Source organism: Pollicipes pollicipes, unplaced genomic scaffold (genome assembly GCF_011947565.3).
Source record: "Pollicipes pollicipes isolate AB1234 unplaced genomic scaffold, Ppol_2.1 Scaffold_6052;HRSCAF=7182_pilon_pilon_pilon, whole genome shotgun sequence".
Classification (NCBI taxonomy): Eukaryota; Metazoa; Arthropoda; class Thecostraca; order Pollicipedomorpha; family Pollicipedidae; genus Pollicipes; species Pollicipes pollicipes.
In genome coordinates this window covers 2,034,943-2,057,159 of record NW_023596805.1, presented here as the reverse complement: position 1 = coordinate 2,057,159, position 22,217 = coordinate 2,034,943, and the positions used below count along the sequence as shown (strand labels likewise).

The 22,217-nt window shown below is 54.4% G+C and overlaps 1 protein-coding gene across 4 annotated transcripts in view; it reads left to right on the top strand.

Annotated features, from left to right (window-relative positions):
• The first annotated feature begins 2,747 nt into the window (after positions 1-2,747).
• The window catches only part of LOC119104519 (serine/threonine-protein phosphatase 2B catalytic subunit 3), a 130,467-nt gene continuing 110,997 nt past the window's right edge, over positions 2,748-22,217 (top strand). For all 4 annotated transcript variants that reach the window (XM_037228237.1, XM_037228236.1, XM_037228235.1 and 1 more), the window contains exon 1: positions 2,748-2,936. In XM_037228237.1, the coding sequence (XP_037084132.1) occupies positions 2,888-2,936 (49 nt within the window). In that variant the 5' untranslated portion in view covers positions 2,748-2,887. The remainder of the gene's footprint in view (positions 2,937-22,217) is intronic.

Genomic DNA, 22,217 nt, shown 5'->3' with positions numbered 1-22,217 from the left:
GTTTGGAAGGCTTCCTTGAAATGTTGACGGCTTTCAAAAGCAAACACTTACATTGGGGTCAAAAATTGACTGAAATATGCGGCACCTTTTATAGTAAAATGTAATGGGCTTTAAGAAACGAGGCTTTTTTAAGGTGTCGAGCAAATACACATCTAAAATTGCTTTTCATGATCATCAGATATTGCAAACATTGCACAAACATAACGTTGCTTCCAAAAATCACGAAACATTCGAACAGCTAATACATCACACTGGGCTGAGGGTTGTCGGAACGCAGGCGGCCGTGTCCAAAGGTTTCGAACTGAGCAAAGAGATAAAAAATATTAACAGCGGGCGCCAGTGTTCGTTGCAACGGCTGTATGACCGTTTCTAAGCGTAAATCTAAGCTTATCAATGTTGTTCAAACCAAACCCAGAACGGTGTTTGTGTAGCCGCCCCGGTAAGAAATTCGATTTGCAAATGTTCTAATTCCTGAGATCCGCTTTGCCTTCTGCTGTTTCTGAAATGTTTTCTTCTTTTATCTAGTATTTGTTGCACCATACTCCAATGCCTCGTGTTGAGCAACATGCGTTCCCCTAATGGTTTTTAAGCTCTCTGTAAACGTGCCTCTCCAAGGTGTTCATTAAACCAGCCACAATGCTACCCTTTTTCGTGCATAAAATATCACTGGGCGGAGGTTACAAGAAATCTTACATACTATGCTCTTCCGTAAGGGTTTCTGCCTCAGTCGATTGCTTTTGCCAAGAAAATCTTACTCCTAGCTGGACACGCTGAAGCCTCCAGGACTCATTGAACCAGCGCTGATTTTAAACCAGGACCACTAGCCAGCGCTACTCCAAGGCCGCTCCACTCGCTCAGTGGCATGGCGGCATCCACCCGTTCGTATACCTTGTCGTCTATGAAGGTGAGGTTTACATGCACACAACTGTCTGTTTCGCCTTTTTACGACTTATTCGCAGACTTGATGTTATGTTAAACCGAGAATGTGCGGCACAAGGAACAGACTTTACACAGTGTTCCGAGTATCCGTTCTCGCGGAAAAATAGACCCGTTAGCACGCCTGCGTGCAATCAACTTGGAAGACGCCTTTCTCGTTGTTTTTTTTTTGTCCTTCCACTTTTATGTTTTTTTAAATGTTGTGCAAAACTACTATCACGGTAAGCGGTGGTTACCAATGCGACCAAACTGGAGAGAAGTTTGCAAAACAAGTTGGTGGGGGAGGCTGAATAGTAAACAATGACAAACCCTATCTAAAATGTGCCAAGAAATGGAATTCGCCCTAGACGTGGCACGCCTTGCTCTCAAAGATAGGGTAAAGGGGCTGGAGCCCCCCAAAGAAATACAAAACAACACCGTTGCGTCCCAAATACGACAAAAGCCAGCTTTATCACAAATGAGCCGGCAGGGCAGCCGGGTTGAAGAGCGGCCGGGCCGAGTGTCAAGTGAGTCGGCAGGGCGGCCGGTCGAATGTCAATGGAGTCGGCAGGGCGGCCGGGCCGAGTGTCAAGTGAGTCGGCAGGGCGGCCGGGCCGAGTGTCAATGGAGTCGGCAGGGCGGCCGGGCCGAATGTCAAGTGAGTCGGCAGGGCAGCCGGGTCGAGTGTCAAGTGAGTCGGCAGGGCAGCCGGGTCGAGTGTCAAGGAGCCAGACATCTCGCGGCCTCAGCTCCTCGTTCCGGCCCTACGAAAAGCGTTTCTGATGAGCTCATGTCTTTGTGATTACCAAAGCTGCGGCTACAAAGATGTGCTCGTAAGAAAGCAGCACCAATAGCAACATCATTAGCCTTTCCATAGTCAAGCAGCAAGTACACATTTCTCTGGAAAATGATTAGGCCTTACAAGTTGTTCTATGCAATATATTAAGATTGCTTGAATAGACAACGTACTTTTACAGCCCTGTAATGCTGTTCATCCTCATGTTGCAATTCGAAATTGCCAAAATCAAAATCCCCCCCCCAAAAAAAAACAGGCAGGGTCCGAAACCGTTCAGATCTTGACGAAGTGACAGCCTACTAACTGGTACTATCTGGGCTGCAAACGGATAATCAAGCTGCAACAGTGCGGATTGATGTGTCATATGCATGGACCACCTCGTCCTCCTGCTATCGTAAACGATTAGCATAGCTATGCGACACAGGCACAGCCAAGGCTTCGCCCGCATTGGACAGCATTTTTCCTTTTAATCATAGATGGCTCTTGGGGATAAATTAGAAGAGACCTAATACATTCTCAATGGGCTCCGCCCCCCCCCCCCCCCATCTCAAGAATCCTGACTACTCCCCTGTTATGCAACATGACGCCCCGTAAGAAGTTTGCCTTCCCTGGTCAGTGGCCAGACCGCACTCATCAGCGTTCATGGCTAAAACACGAATGACTCCAGGGTGAAGTTTCTTATTCAGGCTGGGAAGGGGGACTCCAGCCACCTGACTTGGGCACCAGCCCCCCAGCTTTGAGGAGGAAGTGGCCAAATCCGAGGAGAAACCTGTTTGTGGGCAATTTTCGGGCAGGCTGCGTCAGTATTCACTGATCAGCCCCGAATTATTTTGCTTCACTTCCCCCTGCCCCCTCCCCCCGGAATGCCGGAATCTTCCCCTACGGACATTGCAATCGGAGACGCATGCTTTCAGAGTACAAGTACTAAGTACGTTTTATGTAACATCCATCTCTAGGCGACCAAAGCCATAGTGTTAGCCAGCTGTTGCGAAAAGTCCTCACTAGCGCCACCTAGATGCGTCAAACCCTGCGCAAGAGTTGCAAAGTGTGGAGCCGATCGTTATTTACCTGTACTCGCCATCTTCTCGTAGAATATTCTTTTGATACGGAGTGAGTTGTGTGCGGGACTTCATTGCGAATTGATGGTGGTCCCTGGGAGCTACTGAGTGTGTGGAGATGACGTCCAACAACCAACGGCTGCCGACGACTGAGCGGATCGTCAAAAGTAAGTCGATGCGCTGATACTGATCACCTACATGGGCGGATCGCCGAGTGGCATTGCTCGTGTTACCCTGTTGTCGCTAGAGTGGAGCTCGTGGGACGCTATTATGTAATGTCAAGGTCATTGCAAGCGTCTTCGCCCACCAGTTCAAGTGACTAAGAAATAGATACGAACATGTCACTGAAGGCCTGATGTGGTGTCCTTCACTTGTACTCTGGTCAGCTCGGTAGAGGGGAGGGGCAAGGGCTCCCCATAAGGTCTCAAATCTAACTAATTGATCAACTGAATGAAAGACTAATGGTAGTGATGTTCAGTGTTGGGTTAGTGACACTCAAGACAGCAAGCACTTATTTCTCTGGTCTCTGTTGACTGTGAGCTTTTGTCATGGTAAGCCACATTTGAATGGTGCATTCATTGGCCCAGGCTTTGCTACTTTTTCTTGCCATCATCTACCTAAACCTGACCATTAGTGTATTTTGCAAAGTCCAAAACATCTGAACATTCCCAAGAATAGTTATGGTCTCATCTTTGGTTATCATGTATTTGCATAGCTGATATGGATAGGTGATGCAAAACAAAGTAGAGCAGTCTACTTATGGTGAGTTATAAATCACCATTGCTGTAAGTGTGCCAGAAAACCCAAATTAAGAACAGCTTATTTATTGAGGGTTTATCCATTGTATGGAAGTATTACCAATGCTTCTTACTTTGAATGAAGCTCACCTCTGTTTATTGTGACCAATTGCTTTAAAAATAATGTAAATGTGTATGAAGCTGAATAGAGGATGATGTAGGAAATAATTCCAGTTCTGAACTTTAAGCAAGAAACAGATTGTGCATTAAGACTTCCTTTTTGTACATTTAGGAAGCAGGCAAGGATGAGCAGTGAAGAGGACAAAGTGCATGAACTGGTATGCAATCCCCAAATAGATCCCAAACTGAAGCATTCAGATATGTCACTGATAGGAAAAGGTGCATCTTAAAATCTGCAGTGTTTTAGACATGGCATGTGGTGTGTTCATCAAATGTAATGGCAGATTTCCTGAAATATTGGGAGCTTTGTCATGTGTATTTTTGCCTTTGCCTATCAGGCACAGCATCATTGCAGGTTGCAACATTCTGCTACAGCTATGCCCTCCTTTTGTATACTGAACCCTTTGAAAGATGTCCTACCTGTTTTCTGGTAAAATACTGGTTTTCACATGTTAGTGTTTTGATGAATACAGATTATGAATAGGTGCTTCAGAAAAATAAATGATGTTATAACTATGGTGTTCTAGACAATATTTGAGCTCATTCTATATTTCCACAGGCCTGCAGCATAAGATTTTAGTCATTTGGTAGGAGATCTTCCCTTACAATTGGTTGTGTGTGAACATTTATGGTAGCATTTGGAAAAGGTGCAAATGGATTCCAAATCCTGTGAATTCAGCAGATTGTATTATTTCAATATCAACCATAAGAGCCATGTGTTCTGATAAGTTGCCTCATGCCCTATCTTTTTGCTGCTCTTACTCCCTGCAGGTAATGGGGCAGGCAAATGTGTGGACTAGGTGCAATGTTTAAGAAGCGACTTCATGACTTTCATATTGAGACGCACCTGAGGATGCACTCAGAATTGACTCCAGTTAGATCCCACAATACATTGGTCAATGGGCACATGACAGGCAGCCATTACATATAGCCAATGTCATTCTCCTTTCAAAAGCGTGTTTACCTGTCAGGAGAATGCTCATGTTTGTCATGGTGGTAATGCATTGGGATGGTCTAGCAATCCACCTGAAAACACTGCTTTACAATCTTGTGCATGGTGTTTGAAATGTCTAGATCGGAGTCCAAACGAGCACGTGCACCCCCTCCCCATCCCGCTGCTCCAAATTTGGAGGAATCCCGCTGCTGGCGTTGGTTCAAGTAACGGAACGTTTTTTAACGCGCCGTGAAGGCTGCGGCATTGTAGTTCGTGCAGCGGGTTTCGTCCCTGGGTGAGGGCCGGACCCCTGCTGTTGCTAGGTGCTTTCCGGACGCGCGATGGATCATCAGCGGGCCGACATATAGTATCTCGAGTGGAAAGTGACACCTGTTACATTCAGTTACGGGCTCTCAATTTTACACTCTTTTCATGAGTTTGGCCTCTCTTTCGTGGACAGATGGAGTCCTCCAGTTGATTTCGACCTCCTGCCGGGACGGTGGTGATGTAGTTTCGGTCTCCGTGGCTGTGTTGGTTGAGGCGATTTTGAAGCACTTTTGCCGAGTGCCGCCGGACTCGGCCGTCGCCGCGGCTGCAGCAGCCTGAGGCAGGGCGAGGCACGAGGTGTGCGAGACACGAGAAACGAGATGTGCGAGATGGAAAAGACGAGATACGCGAGATACCAAAGACGAGATGTGCGAGATACGGGGGCGAGATGTGCGCGATACGAAAGACGGGATGTGCGAGATACGAGAGACAAGATGTGCACGATACGAGAGACAAGATGCGCGATATACGAGAGACGAGATGTGCGATATACGAGAGCCGAGATGTACGGTATATGAGAGACCAGATGTGCGATATACGAGAGTCGAGATGTATGTGGAGAGCGCGAGAGATGTATCCTGTATGTGGTGTGTCAAATTTGGCGAGCTCGTGAGCTGATTTCATGAGCGATGCGCCAAACGCGGGGAGGTTTGGCGCAGCTGTCTGTGGGCCGTAGGGATTTTCAACTCAGTATTTGGAAATAAGTGAGGCGAGCGTCATTGGTTGCGTCATGAGGCAACGCCATCTAAATCTTGCCCTTCCGTAAGGCTTACAGCGGTCAAGGCCAAACATATAATTGTAGAGTCGTTGATATCTGGCGTTAGTGAGCGCTATTTCCGGATGCAACGGCCGTCAACTGGCTCTCAGTCAATGTTGCGCAAAATATGATGGCGAAGTTATGTTGTGAGCACTTCAAACGTGGAACATTCCCTTTGAAAGCACACCAGTACTTGCCAGTGAGCATATTTCATCGTATCAAATGCTTGCTTCAGTATCTTCAAATGTGGAACATTCAAATTTAATTCATTCATTCATCGAATGCGGAGCAAATGTGGAACATTAACATGTGTACCGCCATGTGTGCCATGGATGCACCAATATGGCTCTCGGGATTGTTTTTTTTTTGGAGTTATTTGCTAGCGTTGGTGCACACAAAATGATTTGTGTTTGGCAGCACTGATCAGGTCAAACAGAGCTTTTCTTTCGGTGAACTTCGTGATCGAATGAAGAATGATGAAGCGTACATTTTATGGCAGGGTACAGTCAGGCATGAATTAAGCGAACGTTTGCGGGTACACCTTTATGGAAAAACCCACACCAGCCGCTCTATTCATGGCTTGAGCGCACTAAGTTTCAGCGGTGCTTTCTGTCAACCTTTGCTATGTGGTGTTGCGTCCGGCGGGACGGGAAAAACATTTTAGGTTACGCGATATCCTGTTGAGAAGATATGTTCGGTAATGTAAGTCGATGGTGAATTTCATGATGTTCGCTAAGCTTGTTATATGTTTAGCTAAGCAATGTTATAAATCATCAGTACTATATAAAGCTATTGAAATGAGTAAATTGTGGGGTGTCCCACATGGGGGGGGGGGGGGGGGCGTCGCGTCGCTACGGCCGGGATGGGCGCTGATATAGGCACTGCGCATCATGGGCATATCGCCAGCGTTCCGTAAATGTCATGACGATCGAGGACGCACGACGTTTTAGCAACATTTATTCTTCTCGAGACCTTGGCAGCGCATCGCACCTGCATTTTAGATACGATCATTTATTGTGGTCAGGTTTCACTATGCAGAGTTGAATGATAATTCGGATGGCTTTGCTTATTCAGCAGTGAGCAGTGCTTGAAACATGTTTCAAGTGGGCATATCATCGCGCACGGTTCAATAGCTTGGCAGCCACCAGACCTGATGCGGCGTAATCCAACAAACAGTATCGCGCGATGCTGCAATATAGGTGTTACTATCAAGGAAGGAAAGGTACAGACATGTTGCGAGTGGTACAACTTCAGAATTTCTCAGTTTCTTGATCGCCCAACGTAAAGCACACCAGGCATCTAGATTTATCCCTGGATCTAGGCCACGCGCAGTGCACGTAAATTTCGGTCCACTCTTCTGCGCAAACTGAATCAAACCGCTGAGCCCCGCTTGCCGGAGGTGCCTGGGGGTTCCTCCGCACGCTCCGCAGCGCGGTCTCATTCATTCGCTCATTCATCGCCGTCGGTGATTCGGTTACCACGGGCGTGGCGGACGATTGTCGGACGCTAACGAGATCCTCGCGACTGCGGGTGCACCGTCTAAATCGGCTCCCGGGGCCCCGCGCCGCACCAGCAGCAGCTGCGTCCCGACCGCGCGCGGCAAAAATGGCGCCGACGAGAGGCACAGCGCGTCCGTCGGTGCGGCCAAAGCTTGGCGCCTGGTGCGTCAGTGGGTGAGCTGGAGCGGCTGTGATGGTGCACTCCTGGGAGTCAAATGTAGTGACTCCCAGGAGAGTCGTCAAGTAGTTTTTTGGGCTGAACGCTGGAAAGGGGCTAATTTACTATTCGGTGAAGGGTAGGGTGGTTTCCTCCCTTCCCGTCCCTCCAACTTGTGACCCAGCCCCACAATGTTGAGAACAGGGGGACTAAAATCGGAAATAAATTTGTTTGTTGGCGTACGTTAGGAGGCAGGTTTCGTCATTTTCACCGCTCAGCCTTCCACTCCAACTCATCTTGTGAAGCTAGACCCCCTCGACTGGAGCAAAAGAATACTCGCTGCTGCACGTGGGAGGGTGACGCAAAGCATTAGAGGGAGGGGGGAAGGATATGGCACCCTGCCCGGTCATTGGCAGGGCCCCTGACTGAAGCGGAGCCTGTTTTCGAGATGTGAGGCATGGGAGACAGCGACGCCAGTGCGCACTTGCCAGGTAAGCTGTCTGCTCCCTGGATACACGAGCCAGCTGCCGGTATCTGCACTTACATCCGGCAGACGGATCATGGACAAACTACAGAAAATGTGGCTGGGGGGGGGGGGAGCGGGAAATGTGGCGCAGCCTAGGGCGGGGGGAGGCTGGGGACGAGAAGCCCAGGCCCCCTCTTGGGCCCAGGTTTTTTCCTTCTCTCGCCATGGACGGCTCTCGACAGTGCTAAAAATCGGCGCGATGCGTGTGCGCCGAGCCCGCCTTCCTCCCTGTAAGAAGATCCTGGCTGCGCTCATCAATCTGGGAGCTGCCTCACCCTCGCGCTTCTCAATCTGGGAGCTGCCGCACCCTCGCGCTCAATCTGGGAGCTGCCGCGCCCTCGCGCTCCTCAATCTAGGAGCTGCCTCACCCTCGCGCTCCTCAATCTGGAAGCTGTCGCACCCTCGCGCTCAATCTGGGAGCTGCCTCATCCTCGCGCTCCCTAATCTGGGAGCTGCCGCGCCCTCACGCTCGTCAATCTGGGAGCTACCGCGCCCTCCCGCTCCTCAATCTGGGAGCTGCCGCGCCGTTGCGGCAAGTGCGACGCTAGGCTGTGTGATTATTTTTTTTAGTGTCCGGGTGCATCGACGCCAAAGGCGTCCATGACGTGTGGAATGGCCACGACACTGAGTGACCGGAGTGGGTGCAGAACACTATTTTTAAACACCAGACCACTATTTTCAGAACAGTGTCTCGTCCGATGTCCAATAAGTGCGTGACAACAGTCCATTTCGGCTAAATTGGGAGAGACGTGTTCTCCAGCTGTTGCGTCCACGCGTGCGACGGCACACGCTCCTCTGCCTGCGCCTGCCGCCACTGAGCGACGCGCCTTCTGGGTGGTCCGCTCGCTGCCCGACTGTGGCGACGTCACACGCTCCGAGATCGCCCCCCCCCCCCCCCCCATCTGCCACCACACACACACACACACATAACACGAGGAGTGCTTTTGAAGCCGTGATGACCTCCGGGTCAAGCCGGGAGTTCTGGTGCGGGGATCAGCCGAGCGGCGAGTGCCAGCACTTGGGGATGTCGCGGTTGATGAGGCGGTTATCGCGGGCGTCGTGGACAATGGGGCTGAGTCGCACGGCGCTTCCAGCTGGTCTGTGCCGGGTTAGGGGCTGGTCCGTTCCGAGTTAACGGTGTCCTCAAAGCACAGCATTGTTCATGTTTTTGTAGATGATGAAGAGCATGCAGACGCATGAAGCTGGCGCCCGTCAGGGGTTTCAGCAGACTCCAAATGGCCTCAAGGGTCTGCTCGGCAAAGCGCCCCGGTCACCAACACCATCATCACCATCACCAACACAGTCATTACTATCACCGACGCCACCATCATCAACGCCATCATCATCAACGCCGGCGTCATCAACACGAATACCATCATCGTCATCGCCAACAGCATCGCCAACATCATCATCATCTACACCATCATCACCAATACCGTTATCGCCACCACCAACACCAGCATGACTGTCACCAACCCCACCATCGCCAGATCCGATGATGTGATGACGTCATATCCCGCGTGGCGCGCGGGCATGCTTTATGGCGGACTCATCGGCGCACTGGTTAGCGCGGACGTCTCGCGCGATTTCGATCTTGCGCCGCAGCCCCGTTTCTTTGCCGCGTTCGTGCGCTTCCTCCCCGCTGCTGCACACGCAGTCTCGTTCGCGTTGCGTTTCCGTGCCATACCCACATGTCTCGTGTTTTCCCCTTCAGCACGCGTCCCAAGCATCCTGCCCTTCAGCACGCGCCCCGAGCGTCCTGCCTGACTGAAAGCGGAATTGGGTGTCGCTGTTTAGCTGTTCTGTTCAGCACTGCACTGTAATTCAGTAGCCACAAATTTTTCGTCAGCGATCCAGTCAGATCTGCCGATCCAGAGCGTCGGCAGCGCGCACGTCAGCGACGCGCCTGTGCGGCCGTTTAGCTTCTGTCCGGGTGTGCTGCCGTTCAACTTCTGTCCGGGTGTGCGGCCGTTAAGCTTCTGTCCGGGTGTGCTGCCGTTTAGCTTCTGTCCGGGTGTGCGGCCGTTTAGCTTCTGTCCGGGTGTGCGGCCGTTTAGCTTCTGTCCGGGTGTGCTGCCGTTTAGCTTCTGTCCGGGTGTGCGGCCGTTTAGCTTCTGTCCGGGTGTGCTACCGTTAAGCTTCTGTCCGGGTGTGCGGCCGTTCAGCTTCTGTCCGGGTGTGCTGCCGTTTAGCTTCTGTCCGGGTGTGCGGCCGTTTAGCTTCTGTCCGGGTGTGCTACCGTTAAGCTTCTGTCCGGGTGTGCGGCCGTTTAGCTTCTGTCTGGGTGTGCTACCGTTCAGCTTCTGTCGGCAAGCAAAGCGTGGAATCGCCCTAAAGCTGACTTTATGAAGTCCGTTCTTCATTTGTAGCGCCACCGGCGTAGCTGTAAGCTTCGCGAAGAGTACCGGGTTCCAGAAAGAGTGAATAGTTGGACTCCATTTTTAAGCTTCGTACATCTTTTGGTTTAACCTTTTGGTCTAGAAAGATATCATACCTCTTGGTCCAAAAGTTGGACCAATTTTTGCTTGAAATAGCGGAGACTCACAAAAAGCGGCGGGTCAACCTCCCCCGCCCCCACCCCATCCCACCGCCGTTCTCACCCCATGTTTCATCGCCCTTTTGCCGCCTCCGGCTACTTGTTCGGCCTCGCTGACCGTCCCTTAACCGCGGGTGGCGCGTTGTTTCTTCGGCCTGGGCGCCCTGTGCGCCGGAATGCGGTGCGCAGGGCGAGCGCGGCCATTGTGGCGCGGCTGGCGGGCGGCCAGGCGCGCCGGCCACCTGCCCAGCCCCGTCAGTGGTACCGGCGCTCGGCCAGCCGGCCTGGCAGCCGGCCTCGGGCGCCGGCCCGACCGCCAGCCCGGCCGCCAGCTCTTCCACCCCCCCTGTCGACCGGCGGGGCTTGGCTCCTCTGGTGTCGTCAGCATTGGTTCCTACCCATCCCCCCCTCCCCCGCCAAGGTTTATCGCAGAAGGTGCGTTTCTTTGTGCCTGCTCTAATGTGTTCTGTTGTCTCTTCTCACGTTTTTTTTCTTCTCGTTATCGTTCCCGGTATGGACCTCACTTCGGGGCACCGATAGTGGAGTGGTTCAATTGCGTGTCTGGGAGACCGGAGGTGCTAGGCTCGATTCTCCGCGATCTCTGCCCTTCCTGCCAGGGTGAGAGGCAGGAGACGCCATGTCGCCTCGGCGGCTGAGTGCGTCGTAACGAAGTTCCAAATGGAACACACAAGAGCGTCGCTTCAGGTCAGGGTGTTCCCTTTAGATCTCGATCCCCCCCCCCCACACCCTCGCGATCTCGGGACTCGATCGCACCCGTGGCCATGCACCTGACTGGAGGACTGATTGTAGACTGCAACGGTACGGTATCGGCCCTTCTCGGCACCGGCAGTGAGATTGCGCTCGGTGTGTAGCGATTCCCGTGGCCGACGTCGCCGATAGCTCCGGGGGGGGGGGGGGGTCACTCCGCACTTCACTTCACTTCGCTTCACTTCACTACACTCCGAACTTCACTTTACTTCACTTCACTTCACTCCGCACTTCACTGCACTCCACTGCACTTCGCTACACTCCGAACTTTACTTTACTTCACTTCTCTTCACTTCGCTACACTCCCAATTTTACTTCACTTCACTTCACTCCACACTTCACTCCGCAGTAGCACTTCAGTACGTCAACTGACTCACCAACTGGTTGGGGAGGAAGTGGATGCGTCACGTATGCTTGGAAGTACACCCTCGACTATCCCGCTCGCGCGTGGCCCGGGGAAGGCCGTGGTGGACACCGCCTGGTAGCGATCTTCGGCAGCGTTCTCCGTGGGTTCTCCGTGGGCGCTCGCGTCACAGACGTGCGGCAAACAATTTCAGTCAGTGCTGTCGTCCTCGGATTCTGTGATGATCTTCGCTCGTCGCCTTTTGTTGTCGGCTGCGGCCGCGCCTGCGTCCCGGGTCACCGTGCGCGCTGCCTTGTTCTACCGCCGCGTTCGGCGCGCTTGGTGTGGGTGTGGGTGTGAGTGGGAGGGGGAGGGGAGGGGTGGCGACACCGGCGTCTCGCTCCCCGCGGAAATCGCTGCCCGCCGGGCCGAAATTGACCGACGTCTCCGAGGGACACCGCCTCTGACTGACAATCAATCTGGCGCTAGCGCCGTGACAGCGCCGCCGCCCCCAGAGGTCACGCGTGCAGGCGCGTAGCCAGCGCGGTCCGAGGGGAGGTTACCCACCACCCGAAGGCCGCCATTCAACCCCGGTCTCAGTCCTCATCAACGCGACACAACCTGGTATGGGCCGCGCCTCCTGACGCGTGGCATTCACCTTCCACTCGCGCCACGGCGACTCCGGCGTTCGCGGCTACTTGCCGCCTCGCTGGGCAGTGCTGGGCGCGCCTCTGCGCACTCGGCAGTGTCTCATCACGGCCCGCCGTGGTCGGCAAAGTGGGAAGGGGCCGGCGCCTCGGGCCGGGCCGGGTCGCAGACACGGGTACGGCATCGCGCGGTGCTCAGGATCGCGATGGAGGCAGGGCCGCTGATGCACCGCCACTCGCTGTCTCGCTAAGCAAAACGCAGTCGGCGCAAGAGGCTAGCGCTTTCAGCCTTGGGAACGAAACAAATGGCCCCCAGCGGCGAAGACGAAGAAGGTTAAGGAGGGAGGCTGTATGCCGTCATCTGCAGATTCGGGCTCCTTTCGCGGGTGGTGAATGAGCATGCATGTTCAATTTGTGGAACATATCACGTTTTGTCGCTGGTTTCGGATGTCAATCCATCCCAGGGGGTAAATGGGTAGCTGCGCTTTGTGCCTTCGGAGGGCAGTGCCGGCGCTTCGTCACTTCGACGCACGGGGACGCGTGATTATCTATGGACCCAACAGCATGTGTGCGGGTCCCTTGAACTGGGCAGTGCAACGCTTGCTCGACCTTTAGAGGTAGTCCTTGGTCCTTCAACATTAGATGAACGCATCAACAAGAGTTTTCTTAAGCCTTGCGCCTACGCATGTGATGAAGCGGGCCCTCGTGATCGATACCTACTTTATCGCTTTGTCAAGGTGGTTCGCTGAACGCCTACCCAATTTCTAAACATCAGGGACTCTTAAAGAAATATTTAGTTATACAAACGTTGCTATCTCGCACGATGGCGCTGCAAACGAGGCTGAATTGCACCATCACGAAACTTATCAAGTGAACCAGGTCCCACGCAAACGGGCGTGGTTAGCATTGCCATGATGCGCAATGGGTCCGCTTAGCGGGTCCAAAGGGTCTGTCCGTTTTCACGGGATCAGGCGTCGGCGCCGTCTTTGAAGTGCCGAACTCGCGTGATTCACCCGCGCGGAGACCCTTGGTGTGAGCCTCGCGGGCCGACCGCGGAACCCGTGGGCGCGGCGTGACAGCCGCGCATCCCGGCCCCTCGAATCCGCCGACATGGACTGACATGGGCGGCCCATGTCGTGCCCATGTGTCGCGTGTCGGCCGGATGACGGTGCCGTGATGGCGCGGGCGGCGGCCGGCCGTCGGCAGTGTAAACACGGCTTTGTCGTGTTGACGTGGCAGTCAGGGCTCGCGCTGTTGGCGGGACCGGTGGCGGCGCGACGACCTGTCATGTTCGCCTGCGTGATTAAGGTGCTCGCTTGTCGTAGCCGACGTGCCGGGCTTCGGTCCATGTGCGTTGCAGTTGGAGCTAGGATTCCTTCTCCGTGTTTGTTCATGCTGGACTCGAGCAAAAATAAATTGTTGCCACTCGCGTATCAGTTGACACTTTTAGTTCCACGTTTGTTCACCATCAAGTCACCAGTTATATATACAGCCAAGCTTCCGCAAACGTATGCATTCGATTTACCAATTGTTCTGCAACCGATTCTCGGCATAAACATACAAGCACTTCAATACGCACTGTGCGATCAAGTGTCCGCACAGTGCGCCATGGAGTCACCAGCCGATGCGTGGTGCGCGTCCGCGCCATGTCCGCAAAGATGCAGTGCACTGCCAGGTCAGCCTAGTATACAGTATACAGCATTTACAGTATGCAGTGTGCACAGCATGTAGCGTATACAGTATACAGCGTATACAGTATGCAGCTGCGTGCCACGGCAGCCGAGTCTGGCGCCGCGCAGATGGAGTCGGCGATAGAGTCAAGCCCGCTCAGTCACGAAGGTAACCTCAGGTCAGGTCAGGTCCAAGCGACGTCATTGCCGGCTGGTAGCGGGCCCCGACAGGCAGCCGGTCCTCGCCCGTGGTCGCACCGACCAGGACCAACGCTGCCAAATCATCCGTCGGTCAATACTGCCAGATCATTCGCCGACCAGCACAACCAAATTGTCCTCGTCTACCAGCGCTTAAAATCTTCCGGCCATTAGCGCCGCCAAATCCTTCGCCGATTAACGCCCCGAAATCCTTCGCCAACCAGCGCTGCCAATTTCTGGGCCGATCAGCGTCGCAAACCTCCGCCAACCAGCGCTTCGAACTCTCCAGTGATCAGCGCTGGCAAGCACTCTGTGAAGTCGCGATGGAGCCATCAGTGCTGCCAGATCCTCTCCGAGGTTGTTGCCGCGGGGTGGCGGTGGGACAGCCGTTGCTGTTGCTGACTGCTGAGCAGGAATGTAGCCGAGAAGACAGCCAAGGGCGGGTCATTCCTTAGCCAGGAGATACTGGACATTAGGCACAGTAAATGCCGGCCGATTTCATAAGCTAAAGGCTGGCCAATCCTTAGCCAGGAGATACTGGACGCTAGGTACGTTAGATTCTGGCCGATTTCACAGGAAGTCAGTCCATAGTCTCAGGATTTGACAAAAATTTGACATTTGCACCCCCCCCCCCCCTCTCTGAAGAAATCTTAGGCTGCGTGCGTACCGCTAGGAGTGGCGAAAGATTCACCGCATTGTTTTAAAGACCAGTTTTGGTTCTGTTGAGAACCGAAACTTTGCAGAAAATGCTGGAGAATAAAATGGCCTGGTTGTGAACATTCCTTCCGCGCAACGTCATGCACCCGCTGCTAGTGTTCTAGGATGGTGGGCGTGCAGCTGCGTCCCATTTAATAGAAGAGTTGCTCTCATGGTCCCGTTGGTTAAGGCGAAGACAAGCTAGGGTACGAGGGCAGGTGGAGGTGGGATTGAAGGGGTGGCGGAACGGGCATGGCGGGCAGGGGGTGGTGGCGGCGGTGGTTGTGCTGCGGCTGGACAGGCAGTGGCGGCACCGAAGCCAGGGGCGGTGCTCTGGCGGGGCGACCAAACGTAAGTCCGGGCGTGCGACCGGCGGCAATGTCGCTGCTGGGTGTCGTGACAGGTCCACGCTGTCACAATACCGTGCAGACCCAAGGAAAAGCTGCAGTGGGTTTGAGGGGTCGCGAGGACTCCATGTGGGGACACATGTCAGGGTGTCACCACATGAGGTGACACCCTGAGCGGCATTGGAAGCCAGCTGCTATTTGGAAATCAGCGCAAGAGCTCCGACGCATTCCCGCAGACCTGGTGCAGACATGCGACTCACCGTGAGGCTCTAGGACGGCCTGCGTCAGCGTGTCGCCGAAGTGACATTGTCAAGTGACAGGTGACATTGTCTCCCAGGGCCCGGCAGCCGGCTGCCTTCAACTCGTGTAAGAAATGAAGCCCGGTACTTTGCCGCCATGCTTGAGTTAGGTAATGGACAGGCTTCGCACGTAGCCTCCGTGATGGCTTTGTTCCTCCAACTCTTTCCATGATTAATGCGTGTCTGAAAGGTCACGCCGTACCTGTAATGGCTCAGACTTTAATATCGTTAATGGAGCCTGCCCGACGGAGGGTGCTCGCAAGGGTCGACCCTGGAGGCACCTTGCCGGCCGTGTTTCACCATCAAGCTGAGCGTCCGCGTAAGGCGCTCAGGAAGAGCCGGAACACGGCGTAATCCTACGCCCTGCGCTTGTTTTACGCCCATGCAGATACTTGGTGTCGGCCGTGGCCGGTCGGCTGAATTTCAACAGGTCGCGTTGGAAGGCGGCGAGGCAGCCGTAAGACCTTAGATTGTTTCGCTCCTACGCTCCGTTTCGTTCTTCTTCGCCGCCACCGCCTCATCACTACACCGTGCCCGGATGATTTGTGACGGGTATTAATACGCGTGCGAGTATCTGTGATAGTTAAAGCATTGCTATGGGCGCGTGAAAATAAGTACATCGAAAACATCAAATGATGGTATATGTCATGCCGCTTACATGTTTTTGTCTGCACACATTTTAGGTTTTGCACTTACTCCCCCCCCCCCCCCCACACACACTCACTGCGTAACCCTGCTTACGGCGCTGATAAAACAGTACTAACAAGCGTCCATCGCGCTCACACTTTTTGACTCGATCACGACCTTGAACTTGACCTTGACATCGCGGCTTGCATCAGCGTATCACATTTCACCGCCGGTCACTGACGCTGCGCCTCATCTCCGGGCTCCGTCTCCATCCCAGGTCAGGTCAGGTCAGGTCGGCGCGGACATCGGGTTTGCGCCCGCTGGAGTCACCGTGGGACGACGTCCTTGCGCGCCCATTAGGTCTCGCGTCCCTGCCCGCCAGCGGGACAGTCTTTAGTTGTACAGTGCCCTCCGGAAATGGGCTGAGCGCGTACTGGTCTGCGGTGCTGTTTGGGTGCCGCATATGCCGCATCTACCAAGTGGAGTCCGCTTGGACGCGGGCTTGGTGCTCAGTTTTTGTTTTTACAGGCGTGGAAAAGAATGTCGGCACGTGAAAAATTGCGATGGACACGTGCAAAAAGAGAGATCTAAAGCATGCATTGTTGGTGTACTTCATGCTGCTAAAATGCTTCCGTTTTGTTGCGAAGTGTCCGCGCAACGTGAACAAGTGGAACTTCGAGCGCAACCTTCTGTTGCAACCTTCTGTTGAAGTTCTGCCACGTGAGTGAATAGCGGTCCGATTTGTGGTTCCGGTTCGCCTCCGGTATAGATTTGTTTGCTTTGTTGGCGCTCTGATCGTCGAGCGTGTGTTCGAATGTTTTGTAGCCAACCTGGATGTGCCCACCTGTGTCCTTACCTAGCAGTGCAGCGGCGAAAGTCGCTTTGCCAATCTATGACCGAGTGGTTAGTGCCTACCGTCTTCACATGGGTGGTAGTGTTTGGACCCCGGTTGTGTCATGGCGCCAATAGGCCCCGGGTGCTAATATTGCCTCTCCAGTCGCTGGCGTCGCGTTACAGTATTTATATATATATATATATATATATATATATATATATATATATATATATGATATATTTATAATACATAACTGATAAAATATAATAAATGAATGATCATTTGCTGACTGCAGACATGTGGCCAAGTAGCAACGCTGTCGGCTCCCGGTCCTCACCGCATTTTGACGCCAGTACCCAGCGTTCAGCTCTATGACACTCCAGCGCAGGCGGACGCGATGATCCCTTGTCGGAAAATATTTGCCCGTGGCGAGACATGAACTCGCGTTCGCTGGGCATGTGCTCACGATTCTAACTTTCGTCGAATCCTTGTCGACAGGCCCACGTTGCCACGGGGGGCCCATCGGCGATGTCGAGCGACAGCTTGCGTGTCCCCCCCCCCCCCCCCCCGGCGGCCCCCCGGGGGATGCGGCTGCTCAGCTGGGCGGCGCCCGCCTGGCCCTCGGCCAAACCGGTGACCTTTGCGCCGCGGTGGTGGCGAGGTCGCACGCCGAGCGTGGGCGTTTTGGCCGGCTTTAGCTGGGGGGGGGGGGGGGGGGGGAGGAGGTCAGACGTGTGTTCGGCGCAGTGGTCAGCTGTGTGTCCATTTGCCAGGCGTCTAGACGGAACTGGTATTTAATCTTTCAGTTGGAGGAGGGGAGAGGGAGGCTCCGTTCCCTGGTGTTCGTGAATTTTCGAAGGGCACCTGGATGGGGGAGGGGAAGGGGCGTTATTGACGACGGTCATTTTACTCCCTCCCGTCCTTCATACCCCATCTGGCTCAGCCGCTTCAAGCAGTTCAGAATCGCTTGAAACTGGATATTGACTGGTCGCTCTTAGGGTGTGATCAAAGTCGAGCTGTTCGGGCGAACTGTTTGTAAATTGCGAAGAAAATGTCGAAGTCTGTCGAAGAAAATGTTTTGTCGAAGGAACGTGTGTTCATGGCATGTGCTCCGCATCGCTCCCTTCTGAATTACAGTTACTGCAACCGGAAGTCAACGGAGTTGTAACGCTCGTAATGTCTATCTTCGCTTTGCGCAGTGGCAACTAGCCGCAGTTGTGCGTAATTTGACGTAATGTAGGCACATCAAATCGTCTTTTCCTTTAAGCTCCCCACATCGACTGCCAACCCGCATCCATTCATCTTATACCGTTCCGTATGCCACCCCTAGCCCTTCGGCGGCCGCCGGCGCCTGTGCTCGCACCGCCCCTCCCCTCCCCCCTCGAGTCGATAGGGGCCCGGCAACACGGGCAAACAGCGACGTCCGTCCACGGCACGGCGTCCGGCCGGCCGTGTTCATGGCTTCCGGGCGGACGCCGACCAATCAGCGCTTTTCACGGCGTGAATATCACGGCGTGAAATCATCATCACGTCACGACCGCGGCCACAACCAGCCCCCCCCCCCCCCCGAAGGTGTGAAGTGCGGGGCGCGCGCCTTAGAGCAGCGTACTACAATCGACAGGCTCGATTCCGCTTCGGCGGAGTCCGTTCCGGCTCGTGCCCAAAGAACGTGCATTTGGTACCGAGCCGCCGCCAGGTGGTTAAAACGTGCGACCTCGGCATGTTCGCCTTTTCGTTCATGTCAAAGCATTTGTGATGCACGCCCTGGCGGCATTAAGAGCGGTACTTACATTTTCCCTCTTAATTCTTCGCCGTACTAAGACGGGAAATGCCAAGTGTAAGAATCGCTCCTTTCAAACGCTTTCATCCCACTTTCGTCGCAGGCTGTTAAAAGGATGATTGCATGAAAATGCCACGGAAATCATATTGGCGAGGATCCTCCAAAAGTTGACAAACCTAGGTGTTGACTAGTTACGTAAAATCCGAAAGGATTGACCACCTCCCTGCTCCAAAGAGAAACCTCTCGGGGTGGGCTGGACGATTTCTCTCGTGACCAATGGCCGAAACGTCGCGGTTTAGAGTGGTACTTTCGACCTAAGTCGGCTTCCTGGGTAAGCCACGCCAAGGTCTACAAGTGTCAAGGTGTGATTATTTGCCACAACTCGCGAACGAAGCACATCGACGTCATTTGAGCGAGCGGCATCCTAGGCCGACCATGCGGCTCGCCGTATAAGCCACTTGTTTTTACTTACAATGCTGACAGCGTAGCGCCGATATTGTCGGTAGTGCAATGGCTCACGAGGCTACGTTAACCACTACGCGTCTGGGAAACCAGAGGTACGGGGTCGGATTTCCCCAGGTGCCCGTCATTCCTGCCCGGGCGAGAGGCAGGCGACGCCGTATAATCTCAGCAGCTGAGTGCGTCATAAAGCCCCAAGGACAACGAATGCTTGAGGTCGCGAGCGGGCGGCCAGGGAAAGCTCTGGAAGTTAGGATTCCAGACGTGTTTCGCCAGCTTGGCCGATTCGGCATTTTCTCTTCGCCTGGCCCCTAGTCCAGGTCAGCTTGCAGGAATCCAGACTTTGGCGACAATCATGGACGCAGCCAAGAAAAGCTGTGGGGTCCCCCCGTTTCTTTGTTTCTTTTTCACCATAGATGGCTCCTGACAGAAAGTCAAATTTTGGCGCGATGCGTTCTCACCGAGCTCCGCCCCCCCCCCCCCCCCCCCCCCGAAGAGAATCCTCGCTGCGCGCTGGGCGACAATGCAGGCCGCCCAAAATCGAGAACATGAGCACACGACGCCAATGCCAGCTGCGGACTAGCCCGGGTCGTCACGAGGCACAGTGGATGGCGAGCCGCGCGGACGGAAGTCCCGCAACACACCCTCGCCGCCCGCTCGCGCGGTCGTGCACGGGGCAGCGGTGCACTGTGCAAGATCCGGTGCACGCCGGCCCGTTGGGCAGCCGGCGAGCTCCCGGCTCCCGTGAGAACCACCGTGAGAACCTCCGTGAGAACCTCCGTGAGAATCACCGTGAGCGCGGGCGCCGCGCACTCATCCTCGATGATGACAGTGCGCGATGGCCCGGCGTGAAAGTAGCGCCGGCGTTCCGTGGTTGGCGAGGCGACGATTATCCGTCCTGCAGACGTCAAAGTTTGCCGGCGGTCGTGGCCGTGGCGGTGAGAAGCACCTAAGAGAGGGGATTTGTGTGTGCTGATAACTCAATTTAGCTACCGTCATAAATCAGCTTGGTGATGGTGCAACATTGTGCGCTTGATGGAAGGCCATGAAAGGAATCGGCTGTAAAGCTCACCACAAAAAAGCGTGAATAGCACCAGCCTACGGCTGTCAAATTAATCGGCGCCGGTGGATTGGCAGGTCGCGGGCATCAATCATTTGCATGTACCACTCTTCAAAGTTGCAAAGCATTGCAATTTGCTGCATTTTTTATGGTCCGTTGGAAATTGACAGGCCGGCATTCTGTCCCGTGTCCAGAGCTGGAGGTGCGGCGACCGAATTTTCGGATCTTTCCGTGCAGCACTCATTTGGGCTTACGTTAACGAGATGCGGCCTATGTAAAATTGTCCTCAGTTCGATGCGTGGAAAATTGTACTGCTTTTCTCTGATCCGTTTGGTATCTTCATTTCGGTCAGTATGTTGTTAAGATTGTTGCCGCAGGAGGGCTTGTTTATTCCTACTTATTTATGCGTGGAGACAATTCAACAATCCGCACACAGGCCGTATGCAATAATTAAAGGTTTTGAGACGCCTTTGGCAGAGACGGCGCCGGCCCCGGCATAGGGACGGCGCTACGGAGTGGAGGCGGCAACGGGTCTCACTTAACGATTCGCGGCAAAAATGGGGTTTCCAAAGAATACAAAGAAGCGGAGCCAAACGTTTGCAGGAAGAGTTCCCGTTGCAAGTCACGAAACATGCGAGCTACAAATGTCACCGTTACACAGGTAGCATGCATGGGTCAGTTCCTCAAACACATTTGTCAGGAGTTGGCCTTTACGCTGAAATAATTCTGCGAAGTTGTGGTCGTAGCATGGGCCTGTCGCGAGTCGTGTACGCTGTGGCGGTGATTACGTTGCGACAGCGTATTATTCAGGAGCGGTGTAGCCGAAGGCGAAAGCAGAAATGTCGGTGACTTCAAATAACAAAAGTGTCAGGTTCAAATTGCAGGTGTCGTTAAAGACTGCTTTTGTAGATTAGCCTTTGCCACGCATTTTGACAAATCAGGATGAAACAACCATCCAAATAGGCCCCAGTCTGAACGTTCTCATGGGACGCGTGCTGTTTTGGCCAAGCCAATGCCGCGTCCACAGCCCCCGCTCTTGATGTGCCGCCGTCACGTGCTGTTCGGATCGATGCGTCTTCCGCTGCCAGAAGCCTGCCGCGCGTCTCAGTGACGGCGCGCCAAATCCCCGCGCCTTATCCTCGGCTCCTCGCCATATTCGGCGCTGCGCCGCCGCACCGTCCGCCATTGTCATGCAGCCCGAGGCGCCGTGCGCGCGCACTTTTTGGCGCGTATCGCTGGCGTCCTCCGTTCGGGAGATTTCGTATGTCGGCCACGTCGGGCGTCGCTGCCCAACGGCGTCGCTGGCGCCGGCGCTATCTGGCCAGCTATCTTATCCGGGGGATGTGACTTCGCGCGGTGCGCTGGGTTGGTATGCGTAGCCGTTGTGCACCTCCGTGCGCTCGGTTAGCTTTGCCCCAGTCCTCTTTCTCCTCCGAAGCCCTTGTCGCCTTGGCTTTGACGAGTTGTAGGCGTTATAGGTTGAAAGCGTGGGATCTGGTTCTGCACTGGCCCGAGTTTGGCCGAGACTCTGGCCAAGCTGCCCAAGTTATACCCAGGTTGAGTGGATCTGGTCTGGGTTTGACCCGAGTCAGGTTGAGGTTGATTGGGTCAGGGTTTGGTCCGTGTCAAGTCGTGCTCCCGGGTCTGAACGTGCCACCCGACGCCTCACACCGGCTCGGGCGCCGCTTCCGGCGCACTGCCGCCATTCAGTCGTGCGTCCGATCCTGCAGAGGTTCTGGCCAGTGCGACAGCCGTGGCCGGACGGGCCGCGGGGGCTTCGGAGCTGGGTGGCGCGGGGTGACAAGTAGTGGGCAAATGAACGGATGGATGGATGGGACAAGCCCTTTAGCACGGACAGCAGTGGGCGGGAATATGGACGTTTTGTTATGCGCATGGATGTGCCGCTTTGGCTTCCGCTGGCCGGGTCCTGTTACGAGCGCGGTGCTGTTCTTCCCGAGTGCTTACTGCGACCCGCTCCGAAGGAACGGAGAGGAAGCTGTGGAAACGCATGGGTCAGTTAACGTGTGCCGACTGGATCCTTGCGTGTAGCCGACACCGGGCACGTG